The following is an 18605-nucleotide window of genomic DNA, read 5'->3' as shown; positions in this document are numbered from 1 at the left end:
ACACTGCAATACAAGCTGTTTATTCTGGCCAGGGTGAATTCATCGGGGTCCAGCCTTGTGCCTGTCCACACAGAGAGGACAGTCAGCGCTTCCCGGCCGTGCAGGGCAAGAGCCGCAGTCTCCATGCAGGCAGATAACGGGAACGAACAGGATTTTCCATGCGCCCAGTGCTCCGATTGGGGCTGGGGGCAGGGGGATGGAGCCCTCAGCACGGGCTCAGGGCTGGGAGTGGACACAAGCTGAGGTGTCGGCAGGCAGCATCCCCACGGGGTGAGGCCTGCAGGGACATCAGCGTGCAGTGGGTGGATGCCAGGAGGCAGGAGCGGCTGCAGTGCGTGTTTGGCTGCATCAGCTCCATGGAGCCGTGGTGCTGACACACTGCAGAGCAGCGCTGTTCTGTGGGGATTGCAGGGTTTGTGCAGGGGGATGGAAAAAGCTGGTGCGGAGAGGTCAGCGGCAGGTGCCAGGAGCCTTGACTCGTCCTGCCAGACATCGTGGACATCAAGCCGGCCAACATGGAGGAGCTGACAGAGGTGATCACTGCCGCTGAGTTCCACCCGCACCACTGCAACACCTTTGTCTACAGCAGCAGCAAGGGCACCATCCGGCTGTGCGACATGCGCACCTCCGCCCTCTGTGACCGCCACGCCAAGTGTGAGTACGGCCGGGCCGGGGCCCAAAAAGGGAGTGCGGAGATCAGCAGGGATGGTCACCGTGTGCTCGGGGCACGCAGGGCTGTGCTCCCCCTGTCCCAGCGTTGCTGAGGCAGCCTGCGTCAGTGCAAAAAAGCCCCCTAAAATCCACAGGAAGCAGGGCAGCCAGGGAGTCCGTTCCTTGTCCTCCCCCGTGGCAGACGTGACAAGGCAGCTGCTGGTGAAGCAGCAAATGCGTTTTGGTTCCTGCTAAAACTAGTTTTTCTTCAGAAAATGGCCAATGTCTTGGGGGAAATTAATGAGATTTGAAGCATCTAAAACACGGTGATGTTACAGGAATGACACACACAAACCAGGTGCAACTAACGGAAGCCTAGTGCCAGAAATCTACATCCAGAGAGCACCTGGCTGTATTTCAGATTCAAGCCTCTGGCAGAGGCAGTAGGGAATGACACACCAGCTATTGCTGTTCGGCTTTTGAGCTGTGGTTACAGTCTGATACCTGTTTTTAAACTGAAGTAAAGAAGACAGAGAGGAAAGCTTACATTATTGTCTGGAGATCTGAAAATACGGAATGTTTGTTTTCCCAAATACTGAGCAAAACACACCTTTCTGTTCTTGGGTTTCGCGACTGTGTCTCGCAGTCCTACAGTGACAGCTCCTAGCCAGGAATCAGAGTACAATTAAGGGGCAAAGGACATGCCTTTTCCTGACACATCAGTGGCAGAAGCCCTCACATGGTATTTCCCTTTGTTTGGGTGCTTTTAGTCCTCAGTGAACACACCAACCAACAGTGAATACAAGTTCGGTTTGACCTCTCCCTTGACATTTTCATATTGATTTCCTTCTATCCCTCTGAAGCATCAGCCTCAGTCAATTGCAGTTCAGCAGATGTGTGAGTTGAAATTGAGACAGTTCATCACAGTTCAAAATGAAAAGCAACATTGGCTTTTTGAAGCAAATTCTCCAATGGAAATATTTAATAACTGTCAATATTTAGTAAAAATGCAAAATATAGCACTGCACATCTCAGTTATGTTTATTTAGGTAGATGCACTTTGCAGCCTGGGGCCAGCTTTTACTTATGTGCTTCTCTTACTAAATTTTGGTTGCCCATTTTATTTGAGGCTCCTGCTAGCTGTGACATTTTATATGTTACCTCCAGCCATGTAGCTATCTTATGGGAGAATATCCTTTTCTACATATAAATGTCCGCTCCTCGGGGATTTAAAGAGTGGTGGGCTACAATATTAAGAAGATCTGGTGCAGGGGTAACTCCATGGGCAGTTTGTGCACAAAGAAACCTCTCAAGTTGTCCAAAGTGCCACAGGAAGCCAAAAGGGAGGTTGGAATTCATGGGCAGCTGGAGATACCAGCAAAAGTCTTTCTGTTCTGAAGAGCCGTGTGAAAAAGGGAGGAAAAAACCCATTAGGCGTCACACACAGGATAGAGCATCTGTGCTTGGGATCAGCCTTGGCCCGGGCACGGCTCCCTGCACAGTCAGCAGGAGGTGGCAGCTGGGGCACTGCGGGGGGTGAGGGACAGCAACAACCCAGCTGAGTGCCAGGCTGATGGCTGAAAACATGCTGCCAGCGCCGCTTATCGGAGCTCTGGCTTTCCTTTGCTGCAACAACTTGACCACAGAACTAGTGCCTCAGAAACCCTCCCTGTGAGCTCAGCAGCCTGAATTTGCCTTGGCAGAAGAAGCAAAGCCACACAAAACCCTTTGGAGGAGCAGCAAAATACTGCTCCCCCAGCCCTGCCTGTCCTGGTGGCTGCCAGCCTTTGCCTGGCCCCTCGGTGCTCTGCAGACAGGGACCCTGGGTCTGATCCTGCCTGCGCCTGTCCACGTGGGCACTCAGAGCACCTGGACAGGAGCACTTCATTAATCTGCACCTTGTCTGTGAGGGAGAGAAATGGGTGCTGCTGCCTTGCTGCAGGCAGGAGGAATGAGGCAGAAAAGTGAATTACTCGGGAGAGACTGGCACCAGACTAGCGATTTCTGTCCTTAGGCCATGGTTGCAGTGTTCCTGTGCCTCTGGGCTGAGGCTGGACTGCAAAGTTGATTTTTCTGGTAGAAAGCAAAACTGGCTTCTCTGCTTGCACCAGCATAGCTTTTCCTCAATTATGATTGTGATGAATTTTGTGCCTAGGTGAACTATCAGTGGGCTTTTGGCTTTTAATTTGAAGCAAGAGAAGCAGGAAAGTACTGGGTTTTCCTGTGAAAGCTCTGCTCCACTGTACTGTCAGGTTTCCACCTCAGGCTCCAGCAAAGAAAAAACATTCACTTCCACTTTCCTTATTAGCAGTGAGTTCTATTTACCTAGTTTTTCACCTAAGCATTTTATAGAGGAAAAAAATTGCATAAATAGAGCACAGAGCTCTGATCTCATGTGAGACACCTCACTTCTCTGCATAGGTGAAGCTAATCCTGTGCAGGACTGAGGCTCTGGGAGTGGAAACGAGCTCCCCTTGTCTGCTGGGTTTGACTGAAGCAGCAGGCACATAGCTGGTGCAGAACCAAGCTGATGGTGTCACCCCCCAGAAACGAATCATCTCCTTCCCCCAGCCCCACACAGCAGCTAATGATGTCCTGCTGCACAGAATAATAAGCCTGGCAAGACCTCGAGCTAAAAATTAACTAGCCGATTGTGCAAAATCTCCAGGGGGATGAAGAGCAAGCCTCGTGTGCCACCCTGAGCTCATTTAGCAAGCCAGGAAACCTCTTTGCCTTTGCAATATTCTCTTGTCTTCATTTTAAATCGAAACCTCCACCTGGCTGCTCATTGCCCCTAGCAGAGGGGTGGTTAGGGCCAGAGCCATGTCCATCGGGTGCTGCAGCCCTGCGGGGACACCCGGCCCGTGGCCGGGACCGGGGCTGCACGCGGTGCCAGTGCCCTGTGTGGCCTTGCTGTGCTTTCAATTTTCCAGTATGCGTGGTTAATTGCCATGATTAGGGTTTAAATGAAGAAGTGAGAAAGAAAAGACAGTACTCAGATTGGTGTTAAATTTAATGATGAGCAGTTAAATTAGTTGCTGAGTGAAAAGAAACCGTTTGCTTTGAGGCTGCCCCAGCAGAGTGCCTCTGGCCAAGGGCTGCTCCCGGGCAGGTGCTCGGGCATCGACAGCCGGGGGTGCCTTGGAATCTCTCCTGGGCTCCGGTAGCTCAGCGCTGCAGGTGTCATGGCCTCATACTGCAGACGAGCAGTGAGGCCTGTGGAAAATACAGCAGGCCAGGAGAAGTGTGCTGCACTGCCTGGAGCCAGAAATCAGCTCCCGTCCCTGTTCCTGGCTCTGCCCTCTTGTTCTTGCTCATTCGTCTTGCTGCTGCCACCAGCTCTTGGGCTCATTCTCTGAGGCCTTTATTGTTTGTTCGTAAATCTGCAATTTAACTTTTTTACTTCTACAATATCAGCAATAATTTCCTCTTGCTCATGGACTATAAATTTAACACCTCTAGCCTTGACGACAGCTCACATGCGTACAGCTGTGACAAAAACGATGCAGCTGTTAAAAAAGCCTCATGAAGCAACTGGCCTGGTATGAGAAAACCTGTAATGGTTACAGTGAAGACAAGTCACGGAATTTGGATGCTCTCCATAGACTGCCAAAGATATTTATTTTCTCTTGTTGTTACTTCTCTAATTAAAAACAAACGATCAAGCAAAAACCTGACGTATCAGCAGATTTCCTGCTGGTGATTAAAAGAGCCAAATCTGGGTCCTGCTGCGGGGACTGCCATTTCTGATTTGTAGACAGATCATTTATACTGGCACTTCAGGCACTCTTTCCACCATATTCAAGAATTGAGGCATCCGTAGCACAGGGCTCAGCTAGGGGATAATAAAACCAAGGAAATGTTTGTGCTCAGTGTGGCATGCAAGGTGAGCCCATCCCTGGCTCACGGAGCAGCCAGGCTGGCTCCTCACAAACTCTCCTTTTCTAGGTATGAGTGGGTCAGAACAAAAAGGTGATGCAGCAGAGGCTGTTGTAGCAGTGTCAGTGCTGGGGCAAAAGTCGGATTAACATGGCTGGGAACTGCTTTGTTTTCCCAGTACAGAAATGAAGCAGGAGGAGCTTCTCCTTCTTACTGGCAATGTTCTTTAATGCTGAGGTAGTAAGGGGGTCTGTAGAGATGGAAAGAGAAGACTAGGCAGAGCTCCCCCGAGTGCATAAGTTCTGTGCTGATGCATCTCTGTTTATTTTTTTTAAGCCATACATGTTACATTGAAATTGAATTTGAAAATGCATTGAATTTGGAACTTCAGTGATATCCTTCAGACTGTTAAAACTATTATTTATTCAAGATCGATCAGATGAAATCTGTAGGTTGCAGTGGCTATAAAATATTTACATTGACTTTTGGTTATGCTACACATTAATTTCTAGAGAGAATAGGCATGCTAAGCTCTAAATCTTTTGGGCTTCTACTGTGTTGTTGATAGATGGGTCTCTGATGATCCTTCCTGCTTATTGCACTCATTAAAAACAAAGGAGCTTCAATTGCACCATGTGAAGTCTGTGAAATATGGATGTTTGCCTGTTTTATGCCATGCCCAGCAGTGGGAGCTGCGTCCCCGTGCTGCAGGCGCTGCTCTCCCACCCTCTATCCCAGGCAGGGCAGCAGGTCTCGCAGGGACCGCTGATGTCAGGACCTGTCCCTTCCTCTCCTGCAGTTTTTGAGGAGCCCGAAGACCCAAGTAACCGGTCGTTCTTTTCTGAGATCATCTCCTCGATCTCCGATGTCAAATTCAGCCACAGTGGGAGATACATCATGACCAGGGACTATCTAACCGTCAAAGTGTGGGACCTGAACATGGAGAACCGGCCCATCGAGACGTACCAGGTGAGTGAGGAGCACTGCCTCCGGCACAGCCGGGGCTGGCAGCAAGGGGACCGCACGCCGTGACAGGTGGGAGCGTCCTGCCGTCCGCACTGCTTCAGGAGGCAGGCACGGCCCTGGCCTCACCACCCATCCCCTGCCACCAGGTCCACGACTACCTGCGAAGCAAGCTGTGCTCGCTGTACGAGAACGACTGCATCTTCGACAAGTTCGAGTGCGTGTGGAACGGCTCCGACAGGTGAGGGGCGGCGGGGCTGCGCGGGACCCCCCCAAGCGGCTCCTCCCTGCTCCCGGGCGCTGGCACTGGCGGCCCCGGTGCTGCGTCGCCATTGCCGACATGGAGGCGGCCGGACACGGGGCCTGCGCCCAGGCTGCTCTTGGGAGTGGGGTGCAAGGGGATGTGGCGAGGTATTTGGCTTCAGATATCAGCAGTCTGGGGCTGAGAGCTACCCGTGCAGAAATCACACTATCCAGGGCAGCAGAAAATGTCCAAGAGCAGCTGACCTTGCAGGAGCGCTGTGATATTTTCTCTGTAACATCAAAGCAAATAGCAAGACACAACTGGCCTGAAGCCCAAATTCAAAATCTAATCTAAACCTCATTACACCTCTGGATATTCAATATGCCTGTAGTCACAAGGCAGTTTGCCTCTAAAAAACTGTGAAAATCGTTTGGTTCAGGCCAGCTAAATATCCTCATATGGAGGGATCCCAATATGAGTTATTATCCTGAATGAAATTGTCTTTGGTATTAATATTCCCTCAGATGAGGAGGGGAAAGACTTGAGGAGATGCGAGTAAATGCTTGGTTCCTCTGGCCGAACCAAAACCGGTTGGCATGGCACGCGGCACGAGGCGCTGGCACGTCCTGGGGGCAGGCACTGACTGCGGGGTGCGGTGTCCACGGCCGGGCGCTCAGCAGGGCCCGGCACGGCCGGAGCAGAGCCCAGGGGTGCGTGGGGACAGGGATGGAGCCGCGCTCGCTGACTCGTCCTTCCTCCTCCTCCCAGCGTCATCATGACCGGCTCCTACAACAACTTCTTCCGCATGTTCGACCGCAACACCAAGCGCGACGTGACGCTGGAGGCCTCGCGGGAGAACAGCAAGCCCCGGGCTATCCTCAAGCCCCGCAAGGTCTGCGTGGGCGGCAAGCGGAGAAAAGACGAAATTAGTGTGGACAGTCTGGACTTCAGCAAAAAGATCTTGCATACAGCTTGGCACCCTTCAGAAAATATCATTGCTGTGGCAGCAACAAATAACCTGTATATATTCCAGGACAAGGTTAACTAGGAGGATAAGTTATTCTTTAGGAATCTCATGTACTGAATACTAGTAAACACAAGATTTCAAACGTTTCTTTTCTTTTTTTTCTTCTTTTTTTTTTTTTATTTTTTTCTTTCCCTTTTCCTTCCTATTCATTTGTTTAATTACTGCTCTGCATATAGGAGTTGTGCAGGGGCAAGCAAACCAGCTTCACTATCCGCCACTCACTGACACCTAGGGCAGTGGGTGGGCGCACCGAGTAGATACCAGGTTTTCCTTTACTTGTGAGTCGCGAGCTAAGACATAACGTGGAGCAGGCTGGGAATGTTTAGGCTTTCATTACCCCAGTGTCCTCTGGTGGCATTGCTGTGATTGTAGTTGTCTGCTGATTCAAGCGCGGTAATACAGTAGTGTGGGGTATCGCGTCAGCTGCAGCGGGAAAAGAAAGGGAGGTTGTGCGTGTGTGTGTGTGTAGGACTGTGTGGTTGGGGTTTTAACTACAGCAGCCCGTTTGGATTTTTTAAAACTTTATCCTAGAAATGTTCCACTTGTTATTTTGCAAGAGCAGAATGTTGTCCCCTTTGCTATTTTTCACATTTGTCTTTTTCTTACTTCATATTTTTACCAACAGCAACAGCAAAACCAAACATAAAATGGAAAAGCTCAGATTTGCAATAGACAGGCTCAAAGGAGGAGGGATGGCACTGCACACGAGATGTGTGCGCTAACCAGGCTGCTGCCTTCCGCCTTCACCCCACAGAAACTCTCCTAAGGATTTGGCTTTGTAGATACTGTGGTGCCTTTTTTTGCTATACGAAATACCTTTATAAATGATGCTTCCAAAATGCATTGATTGCAAACCAAATTGAACCTGGGCGCTTTTTTTCTGTGTTTCTTGTATTTTGCTTTGGTCATTTTTAATTGTTCTAGTTTAAGTTCTTGCATGTTGTGACTCTCTCTCTTTTTCTTTTTTAATTTATTTATTTATTTATTCCATTTTTGTTTTGTTTTGTTTTTAAGATAAAGTATATGTTGCTAATTTATGACATTCTAAAACAATACAACCATATATTGCTGTTAGCAGCTGACTGCTTCAGAGAGAGGCTGTCTATGGTCCTACATTATAATAATAATTATTATTACAATAATAATAAAAACATCACTCTTCCTCTTTGCATGGCAAGGCTGCCCTTTCTACTGTAAAGAGTGTTCAGATCCTTCATTTACTTGAGCAACTGTTCAATTAAAAAAAAAAAAAAGAATTAAAGATTTTTCAATCTGAAACCTGCTCCTGCAACAAAAAGCAAAAGGATAAATAAAGTCAATTAAAAAATAAATCAACACTGTCACTTGAGAAATGGATCCATAAGGGTAACCCTGCTGTGCATCTGTTCTGCTATGGGCAGTGGGCATCCCACCAGTGCCTGCATCCTTGCAAGGAAGTTTACACAAATTTTTAAGGACAAAATGCACTCTTTAGAGAGTCTCTTTCATAGACAGTCTCTTTCATAAGGCACGATTGGGATTTCAAGCAGTTTCTGCAAGGACCTACCAACTCTTACACCTTACAAATGAGACTAACTGCCACTTACTCAAGGAACATAGGTACCACAAGGAAAAAAAATGCATAGAGGCTGGGACTGGCATTTCTCTCTCTCTGGGGGGAGAGGAAGATGTGGTTGAAGTCCCTGGGCTGGTGCTGTTTGACACTCTGCCCCCACCCAGCCAGCCTGCACAGGGCAGGAGCAGGGAGCATTTGCCTTCTTCAAAGAGATAAGTACAAGGTGGGGAAAAATAATATGCACTGGCTTATAAATTTACTACAAAGGATGGCTTTCAGGAGTAAAGTTTTTTTTTTAATGAAATGGTTAAAAAAAAAAAAGTCAGGAGTAAATGGACCATTAAAGAAAAAAAAGTTCTTTTTTTTTTTTTTTGTTCCTGTAAAGAAAACCTGCACTGGTATCAAAAGTAAAGTTGTCCCAAACACGTCTGTGTGGAGTCGCTGATTGTTGTGCTTTTCAAGTGCTGTGTAACATCAGCTCCGTGGCACCAGAGCGTATCTGGAGATCGGGGCTGGGGCTGTCTGCCCAGCTGTGCTGATGAGGCACTGCTGGCGGGTGGCAGAGAACCCTGAGATTTTGCATCCCAGTACGAGACGTCGTTTTGGAGACCGCTACGTGGAGACAGAGCCTCCCACCTTCAGCTGGGGGCACCCTGGCAAGGGCACGACCCTCAGGTGTACAGGGGCCACAGACGTGCCTGTAAGGTGTTAATTCCACTCTTAGCCAAGTGCAACAAGTGTCTGCAGAGCGGATTGCGTGCGGCTGGACGGGGACCTTCCTGTGAATAAAGGTTAGTTGGTTAGCCCTCCCCCTCAGTAGTCTAATCAAACACCTTATTTCATGGAAACCAAATACTGCTTTAACTGCACACAGGCTTGGCAACACAAACATGTATTTACTGAGACAAAGCGCTCCTGGCTTTGAGCAGCTGGGGCTGGTGGCAGCGAGGCAGGGCCGAGGAAAGGCCCTGGCTTCAGCGCCCATCAGCTCCCAGGGAGCCGGGCAGCGCTGCCGCCTCTGACCTGCTGGGCGCCGGTGGACGAGAGGACTGGGAACGCCGTGCAGGCCGCCCCCTTCAGCAGGACGAATCCCATTATTTGATAATGCACTAAAGCAAGCTGTCAATTCCCCCGTAGTCCACGTGCTAATTCTCTGTGCATCTTGGTGATGAATTTAAGCAGAGGCACCTAATTAGAGGCTTCAGGGCATGGTTTATACTGTCAAGGAAATGTTATACAAACAGACGCTCATTTACCTTCATATTAACTGCATGACCTTAATCTACTAAAACGTGCATGAATTCAATCCCGGCATCTTTCCCCAGTGTGCAAGGCACTTTCCAAGCAGAGCAGCTGGATGCTGCTGTGTGCGTCACAGTGAGAATTTTCTTCCAAAGGGAGCTGCTTTGTATAGTCCTGGATATCCCAAGAGCTCTTCAAAACGTCCAGCAAGGATTTTAACATTTGAAATAGCCACATTTGTCTTTACCTCTGTAAAAACTGAATTATGTGACGCACCTAAAATCTTTTGGGGATGTGCTGAGAAGGTCCTTTATCATATGCCCACTGAATGCATCTTCCCTCCCCTGTCACAGCTCTTCTCCCACATCGCTATAAAGTCAGCAAGCTGCAGAAATAGCACTGAGGTGGTGTGGGGTGCTCACAACGTGCAGCCCACACAGATGACTGTATAGGGAAAGAAAAATCCCAGAGCAGCACTGAGCTGCAGCCTGCCTCTGTGCCTGCAACCCAGCTCCACGGTGCAACACGCTCCCTGGGGCAGCAGCATGGGGAGAAGGCACGGGATGTGCCCGAGAACCCGGAGGAGCCCGGGCACAGAAACACCCGAGGTGCCCAGGTCCCATGCGGCGTGCCACAGCCCAGCGATGCCAACTGCATTTTGGGGTCCTGGGCCTTGGCAATGCCTTCATGTTGGGTTAGCACCTCTGCACAAAGGAACCAGTGCCAGAGGAGTGGAATACAAACAGGAAATCAGCACATCTCAAACTTTAATTTTGGACAGGTTATTTGGGACTGGAAGTTCCCATTCACTCCTAAGCTGGAGATAGGACACAATTAGACTGCTGTGACCATTATATGCCGCTGACTGTAAGGAGGGGCAGGGCGATGGAGCCGATGGCTCAGCAGGGCCACCCCACGCCGCATCCCCGAGGCAGGGGCAGGAGCGGCTGAGAAACGCCTGCCCCGGGCACCCTGGTGGGCCTGGCCCCGTGCCTGGCCAACAGAGTGCCAGGCAGAGCCGCCCCCAGGCAGTGCTGGCAGGTCCTGTAGGGGCTGACGTCCAAGCGAGCTACAGTCCCACTTGACGCAATGCCTTGGCCCTCAGCTGGCCGCCCAGGGGCTTGGCCGCCCCGTGGCAGCGGTCAGCCACCAGGAGGCAGGTAGGATGGATGCTTTTCCTGAACCGAGCGCGTTCCTAGTACAGCCACCTGCACTGCTGACATCTGAAACACGATCCCTCCCCAGCTGCCTACATCACTGTAAATGGCCTTAAGCTCCTGTCTTGGTCCTCAGAGTAGAAGTCCCAGGGGCTGGTTAACATAATTAACTGCTGGGGGAAAAAGTTTCTCATGAAGAATCCTTCCTTCCCCACCCAAAGCAGAGGAACAGGTCAATGTAGAACGTAGAAGAAATTGAAGCAAACACTGACACCACCATTCCCACCATCTCATCGTTAACAGTAGAAGTGAAGAACTACACTAGAAAATGATGTTGTTTGGCACCCAATTGCACAGATGGGATCTGAACGTTAATGAAATTTAATTTGATGCTGCACAGTATCACACACTATTTTGCCAAGCACGGCCAACAGTTTATGTATGATGAGTTCGGTTCTTTGCTTTACTCTTAAATCCACAACTCCACCAAAGTCCAACAGAAACTGTTATCAGGCCTGTACAATCCATATATAAAAAGGGTTGGTTTATTGTAGTTCAAATACATAAACTGAACAATCCCAACATTTCAAAATTAAACTTTAGAAACACAAGTTTAACATTCAAAACAGGAGTATAGTTTACAAGAATTACCCAGAAGGGAAATCCACAGTCTAATCCAGATGTAAAGATCACTTTATCGCAAATAAAAACGTGTTTATTCAACCGTCCTGTTCTGTTCTGGTAACCACTGTTATTTACCAAGTGTTTCCAACTTTGAGTAAAAATTGTTAGACAAATCTTCACTTGGGCAGAGCAACCTGATTTTGTTTCTAATCCATGGATAGGGTAAGGAACAAAGCAGACCTGTGAGCAAATTTAATTTGGTCTCTGTAGTCCTAATTCTCCTCTCTCAGCTTTAACTGACTTTAATGGATTTAGTTCCATTTAGAAGGGTGAAAGCAAGCACAGGATCAGGACTTGTGTTTCCAGAACGCAGTCTTCAGTAATCGGTAATTTCAGTTATGAGACAGCATTTCATCTCCTCAGACAGGTGACCATGGGCGAACCATTAGGAAGCCGGTGGCACACGTGTATTACAAGTTCAAACCACAAGCACAACCATCTAAGACTTGCATACATAACACCGCTGAGAAGAACGCCCCCAGATATCAGACATCCGTACCTCATACAGACACACTATTGCTCTGAGATCTGAAGTTACCAAACACAGCCCACATTTGGTTTTTGTCAGTCATGCCCAAAAAAATCATAAATAACTTTAATGTTCTCTCTCCCCATCTTTTTTTTTTTTTTTAAATTTTTATACAGAGACCATTTTATGTTCACAAATGCTGCTTCTTCCTCTGCTCCTAAGATGGTTTTGCAATATATTCACGGTAATGTATATGTATAAACCTGACAGATGGCTCATGCAAGCTTTTTTAACAGATACCCTGTTATGAGAGTATTCATAATTATTTTGTTGTTCGTCTTGTAGGCTCTGAAGCTGTGGGTGGTGGAGGTGGACCTCGACGGTCCAGGTCATCTACATAGGACACGATGAGTTTGCGTCTCTCTTCTGGTACACAGTCAAGTACCAGGTATCTCTTGTCATTTTGTAATATCTTCTCTACATCTTTCAGGTGCTGATCCGACTCCTGGATCAACTTTTTGGATCTGAAAGCAAGTGTAAGAATTACCACCTGACAGGCATCAAAATAAAGCCAAAAGCGGCCTCTTTCTGATGCAGATGTTTTTGTCAGATAAAAAAGTTGGAAGATGAAAACTTGTAAGAATTAAGACATCGAATTACTTTAAGACAAAAAACAGTCATCAGTTTGTTGCCATGTACAGAGAAAAGCATAGTAAAAAGATTAGTTCTTTGGTGACATGCTACACACCTGTACGTTATAAATTTGGTCTCTTTCAATAGGGTTCGGAAGTCAGCTTTGGCAGTAATGTATTTGTCTCTAATGTACTCCTCGAACTCCCTTTGTTTTTTCTGAAAGGGAAAAGATAAGCTTGAAGCACAGAATGCAGAGTACTTCATGCAACTCAGCATGCTGAACATAACTAACAATTACACATTGAATGTATTTTTATCTTTTGCATTTTTAATTAAAAAAATATTTCTGTTCATATAAAACAGAAATCATTTCAGCAGTCACTAACTTTCTCTGTATCCTGCATTATACTGGAAGTTAACAACACTGATGCAAACCTCTTACCCGGTCACTTGAAGAAAATTTAATGCACCTTGGATCTTCTTTAATTATTTTTTTCACTTCTTTCCACGTTGATGTTAAAGTTATCTTCCAGAAGAAAGAAAAATAGTTAAAATTGCAAGAAGATTAGATTCTAAGAATATGGACTGTTAAATATCTCCCAGGTACACTAACACAGTTGTTACTGTATATCGAAATGTTGGTTTTGATTATTTATACTACTATATTTGTATTTTTAATTTTATAGATTTACTTTTCTTCATTAAGATAGTACTCTCAAGGCAAAGTCCTCATGAACATCATTTACTTTCCAACACATTTAACATTCATATATACATAAATGTACTAGAAAAATATTTTTTAGAAGTTTTACTTATTAAAAATTAAAAAAAAACAACCGCTTCGAAGTAACATGTCTGTCATTTTGTTCCATCACACTAAGATCCACCTAGTATTCTGAGCATTTTTATCTAATGCATTAAAAATAAGTTAAAAACTGCAGGATTAAAGAAAGTTGACTGAAGTTTGCATGAGATTAAAAAAGAGCAAGACTCCCTAGAACCCCACAGCACACCAAACAGGTGATGGATTCCCATTACATTGCACAGAGCAGTGCAATGACTCAGATTCAGTAGCACAATACAAAACAGGAGAATGTCAAGACTGATAAACGTGGTAAGATTATTTACTAACACAAACATCGGATATTTGAAAGACCACGATGCCATATAGTAAAGACTACCAAATAGCTCAACACTGGAGAAATGTGACATCCTGCAGGAGATAAAAAGATCACTGATTATAAGTTTAAATGAAAATGAACCATATGTTAAACTGAAATAACACTCAAGATAAACAGCTACGGAAACATAATGTATACATTTTCTTAAGAAGAAAAGACAGTGGTGAAACAAAAGGACCCAGGAAATAGAAACAACCAAAAATCAGCTTCTGTGATAGAAAAACAGAAAAATATAAATTATATACTGGCAAATACTACACAATATACTGGCAAAGGTCTGAAGTTTGAGCATATACAGCTCTTACCGCTGAAGTTTCATCCAGAAGTTGCCTAAAGTGTTCCCTCTTCTTTTTGGTAAGTGCTTCAATGTGTTCATTAAAGAGTTTCTCTTTCTCTTCTCTTTCTAGCAAGGAGCCAGATTCCCATCGATGATCTTTGCGTAGAGTCCTTCTGGTGTCAGACCAAGACACATCTGAAGAACGCACCTGAGTCAAAGGATGATTATTATTTAAAAGCATTTTTTCTATAGCTCACTGATAATTGTTATACATTATTAAGCTTTCTTTTTCTCTTATTTTAAATTAAGGTTCAAACTAAAGATAAAAGCTATTTAAAAAACATCATGAGACAATGGCAGCTTTCATTATAAACACTAAGCAAGCAGTGGCAGAGGGAATTACTTTGCCTAAGTTCAAATGCAGATAGAGATACCATATACTATATTAGCTGTAAGTGCTCTGGAGAAGTAGCCTCAGAGATAATTATTTGCAAAGAGATACCAGGAGCTTTGCAGTGCCTTGGCTCTAGTCTGGAGAGACTGTGTTTGGAGCATGAAGAAGAGACAACACAAGAATAAGGAGAATATTCCTAATTTTCTAGTTTTCTAGACACAGAAATTTACAGCAGCATGTCTAAAAATCTGCCATCACCAGTGGGGTGCTGGAGAAGCACGGCAGGAATAATACTGTGAACTAACCCTTTGGGCAAATTGTCAGAACACCAATCCTAAAAGCAAAGCCTTCTCTTACAAACAATGCAAAACTCCCAACAGGAAAAAGGGAGGGCAGTGGAATAGAAAATATAATTCTATTTCTATATATATTCAGCTACAATTGACAAAGAGCTTTTTGTAGTGCAACAATCAGCAAAATGCACTGACAAGCTCCTGCAATGAATAGATCAGGAGAGAACCTGTTCATATCTTACCATGTCAGACAGAAGCGCTTTGAAGTTCTGTATTGCTTCTTCACGTTTGTGCTGCTCACGTTCTCTGTCAATTTCCTTGGTTTGCTCTGAGCGAGCTTTCTGGACTTCCCTCTCTCGTTCACGCAAACTTGCCTCAATGCGAGCTTGTCTTTCCAGCTCCTTTTCTTTTTCAGAATCTAAATTCTGAAACATAAGAAGAGCAGAAACTTTTCTCAATAATAATGTGACACCTTTCATATTTTCACTAGGCAGGTAAGCAAACTAAAGGATTGTCAAACTGAAGGCATCTTGGAACAAAACAAAGTGATTTAAGATGCAAAAGACTACGAAACTTTGCTTCAAGAACTATATGCTACAGAGGCATTACTGGGTTATATGCTGAAAGAAGTTTGGCCACAACACTGGTCCCAGAACAACTATTCTTAGGAGCATGTTCCTCATATACACTGACAAACCGAATAAAGGGCTGGGGAAAACAGTATAAACCATCTGTTAACCAAGCTATCCGGACTCAACCATTAATTCCCTGAAAGAGAAAAGTAGGAATACTGGACAGAGAGAATAACCCATGAAGGAACTGCATATGAACCACCTATAACTCTGCGTGAAACAACTGATACAAAAATTGCAGCAAAGGCAATCGCCCATCCTGGCTGGGAATAGTCCATGTAGCATCTGTATTTTCTCAAGTTTTAAAGCCACTGACTTCACGTGAGTCTCTGTTTCTCTTGTTCTGCTGGAGAAATTCTCCCATACATCTTGTGCGTTCATGTACGTGTGCAGGCATACACATCCCACGAACACTGGCACCAGCAGTACCATGGGTAGGACTTTAAGAGTCAAGCTGTCCTCCAGGGTGCTTCAAACTAGCAATGGTACAGAATTCTCTGAAGTACGGAACGAAGGCACCCGAATCCGTCTTCGATACATCCCACATTAACAGCAACATAACCAGCAGAGCCTCCAAAGACACACTTCTGAATGTCACACACACCTTTGCTATTTTTTCTATGTACTGCTTGAAAAGGTCCTCCCTCTGTGAAGAGCTATCCACTGCTTTGTAACGAGGGTCAGTCTCTACTTTGTCCTTCACTTTGCTCCAGCGAGACTGACTGTCCAGGTGGTGATTAGCCAGTAATTCAAAGAAGTCCATCTTGATCTATTTCACAGACAATAACAGAAAGACAACACTTGAGAAAGAGGCTGATACGTAACAGTTTGCTCTTATGAAAAAAGGAATCAACTTACCTCCAACAGAGGGAAGTATACTAATTACATACCATTACAATTACAACTAATTACATAACATGTCTAAAATTCACTTCCCCTTTGGGACAATTTTGCTAAAGCAAGTAGATTTAGTGGATCTTCCTAATTTAAGATGAACTATATTCATTAAAGAATGATTCAGCAATACGGTTTTTATTGTTTTACTTCAGCCTATTTTTTAAACTTTTATGTATCAAAGTAACATGCTACTCATTCCACGTAGCTTTTTGCTATCCATATTTCAGCAGCTATCCAGTTTTAAAACGGGCACTAAACAAATCAAGTATTTATGGATTCATCTTCCAAGTGCACAATGAACAGAGGTAAACACTTGGATCTGCTGATAAATAGCAAAATGGATGTAACCAATGAAGAATTAAGTGCTTACAGTGATCAAGTAAGTTACAGTTGAGATGGATATGAAAATATATATTAAACTTCAAGAAAACGTTTTAGTCTACATTTTCAATTAGAAATGGGACATCAACACTGTCCATAATGCTAACAACATGAAAGGCTGGCAGAGGATCATACTTTTTTTTTTTTTTTAATCTTGAGACAAAACTAGCAACATGTTTTCACCTGAACTCCCAGAATCAGCAGATGCATGAGCAACTACTGTGCCTTTATTACCTATCTCATTTTCTGGGGTAGGTAGTTTCCCTTGTTGCTGTCGCACTTGAGGTCCTAGTTTTTTTTTTCCACGTTATTTCCACCTCTTTATGCCATAGAAGTCCGGTTTGGCATTTAAGCCTCCACCTCTGAACAGCAGCAAGGGGCAGGTTAGCCTCCTTGCACCTCAAGGGTGCACACAAGGTGAAGCGCGCTGCCTTCACAGCGCCCTGAACCCTGGTAGCCCACGAAGCAAGTTCTTTTGTCTTGGCACAGTACTTAAAAAAATTAGTTGAGAAGGGCTGGCCATTCAGTTTTTACTACTTAACTCCTCTCCTCATCCCTTTAAATAAGGGGACCACCAAAAGCTGTTTAGCTCCAAAACACAGCTTCACAAAGGAAGAAGGCAGACGGACAGGTGAGCAACCTGCTTGCCAGAGAAGCGCCATCCTGATGCTCTAAAACGTGTTTGGTTACAGCACGTACGAATGAGAGCAGAACCAACATTCTGCAGGCTTACCCAGGGATAATTTTAGCTCTTCACAATATCAATACATAAACATAAAAGGCTTTACAGACATTTTTTTCTTTACTATATCTGGGAGATTAAGATGGTAAGCACAGATCAGAACAAACTGGTTAGAGCCAGTGGAGAAGTTACTCTATATCTACAGCACTACCACTCTTACACTAGCTGCACAAAATCCTAAGCAAACCATCTATTCATTTTAAGATTAAGAATGTTGTTTCAAAACATCTTAAAACATGCATGCAGAATAAAAAAATGAAGCTTTCTAAGCCATAGCATTAGAAATCATTAGAAATATCTGTCAGAACATCAAACAACGCCCAGCTGTTACTACAGAAGTCCATAAAGTAAGGGTATCTCAAAGTTAAACCAAAGTACCTGGCACAAGTCACGTACGATAGATATATCCCATGGGACAAACAGGATAAAAACTACACTCACAGCACTGCTGAAGTACTTTGGCACCAGCTGCAATACAAAATCAAACCTAACAAAAAAATACATTGTGTAGGAGGATGTTTTTACAGGAACTGCCAGCAGCATTCCCCTGCCCTCTCTCAGACGCTGTGCAGACACCGCCCTGGCCATCTGCTGCTCCACTAGCAATTGACTTTGAAGAAAAACAGGATCATGGAGCCAATTCCCTCCTGAGAAAAGTGAACGGCCCTTTCAGACTTCTCATACTCTCAGGGCACGGGTTTAACTGCAGTCAGAACTACCTTTCATCTGCAACGTACACAGCACAAGTATTGCGATTTGTTTGTCAATTAAGACAAAGGGGAAAACTTAAAAAAAAAAAAAATTAAGACATAAAACATCTCACTGAGGTAAAACAAAGGGGAAAACTTAGAAAAATTAAGACAAAAAACATCTCACTGAGGAATTTTTAGGATCACAGCTCTTCAATATACGGGTTTGATATATCTACAAGCACAGTAACCAGCTTGACTAACTAATATTACAGAAGAAAACTGTTGAGAGATCTTTGTACCAGATGCCGACGCTGACTGGCCACGTGGCAGCAGTGCATTTCCAACTGAGCTTTGGGAAGTCAACATAAGGAGGACTTAAGGCTTGTCTGCTGGCACTGCTCATCCTGAGGACGTGCAACAACGTCCCTGCGTCCTGGGACAGTACAGCAGGAACTTGGCCAAAGCCATCAGCGCGCAGGTCACTCCCAGGTGTCCTCCCCTGCCTCTGACCCACGCGTACCTGCTTACCTCCGTCACCTGAAGTGTTACGATCCCGTTTACTCACTGACGTTAGCCACGTGAATAAAAACAACTATCTGAAAACTCAGCTGG

The 18605-nt window shown here is 45.2% G+C and overlaps 2 protein-coding genes across 7 annotated transcripts in view; one reads left to right on the top strand and one right to left on the bottom strand.

Annotated features, from left to right (window-relative positions):
- Positions 1 to 6785, top strand: part of PPP2R2B (protein phosphatase 2 regulatory subunit Bbeta) — a gene marked incomplete at both ends in the record, with an annotated part of 94111 nt that extends 87326 nt beyond the window's left edge. For all 3 annotated transcript variants that reach the window (XM_084295274.1, XM_084295272.1, XM_084295273.1), the window contains 4 exons: positions 490 to 654; positions 5330 to 5499; positions 5643 to 5734; positions 6506 to 6785. In XM_084295274.1, coding sequence (XP_084151400.1) covers positions 490 to 654; positions 5330 to 5499; positions 5643 to 5734; positions 6506 to 6785 — 707 coding nt within the window. The remainder of the gene's footprint in view (positions 1 to 489; positions 655 to 5329; positions 5500 to 5642; positions 5735 to 6505) is intronic.
- Positions 6786 to 11241: 4456 nt separating this feature from the next.
- Positions 11242 to 18605, bottom strand: part of TCERG1 (transcription elongation regulator 1) — a 34352-nt gene continuing 26988 nt past the window's right edge. For all 4 annotated transcript variants that reach the window (XM_084295130.1, XM_084295131.1, XM_084295132.1 and 1 more), the window contains 6 exons: positions 15886 to 16050; positions 14892 to 15074; positions 13991 to 14170; positions 12947 to 13030; positions 12620 to 12720; positions 11242 to 12395 (listed from right to left, as the gene is read on the bottom strand). In XM_084295130.1, coding sequence (XP_084151256.1) covers positions 12194 to 12395; positions 12620 to 12720; positions 12947 to 13030; positions 13991 to 14170; positions 14892 to 15074; positions 15886 to 16050 — 915 coding nt within the window. In that variant the 3' untranslated portion in view covers positions 11242 to 12193. The remainder of the gene's footprint in view (positions 12396 to 12619; positions 12721 to 12946; positions 13031 to 13990; positions 14171 to 14891; positions 15075 to 15885; positions 16051 to 18605) is intronic.

This window comes from Netta rufina, assembly GCF_964035555.1.
Source record: "Netta rufina genome assembly, chromosome: 14".
Classification (NCBI taxonomy): Eukaryota; Metazoa; Chordata; class Aves; order Anseriformes; family Anatidae; genus Netta; species Netta rufina.
This window is presented reverse-complemented; position numbering and strand designations above follow the sequence as displayed.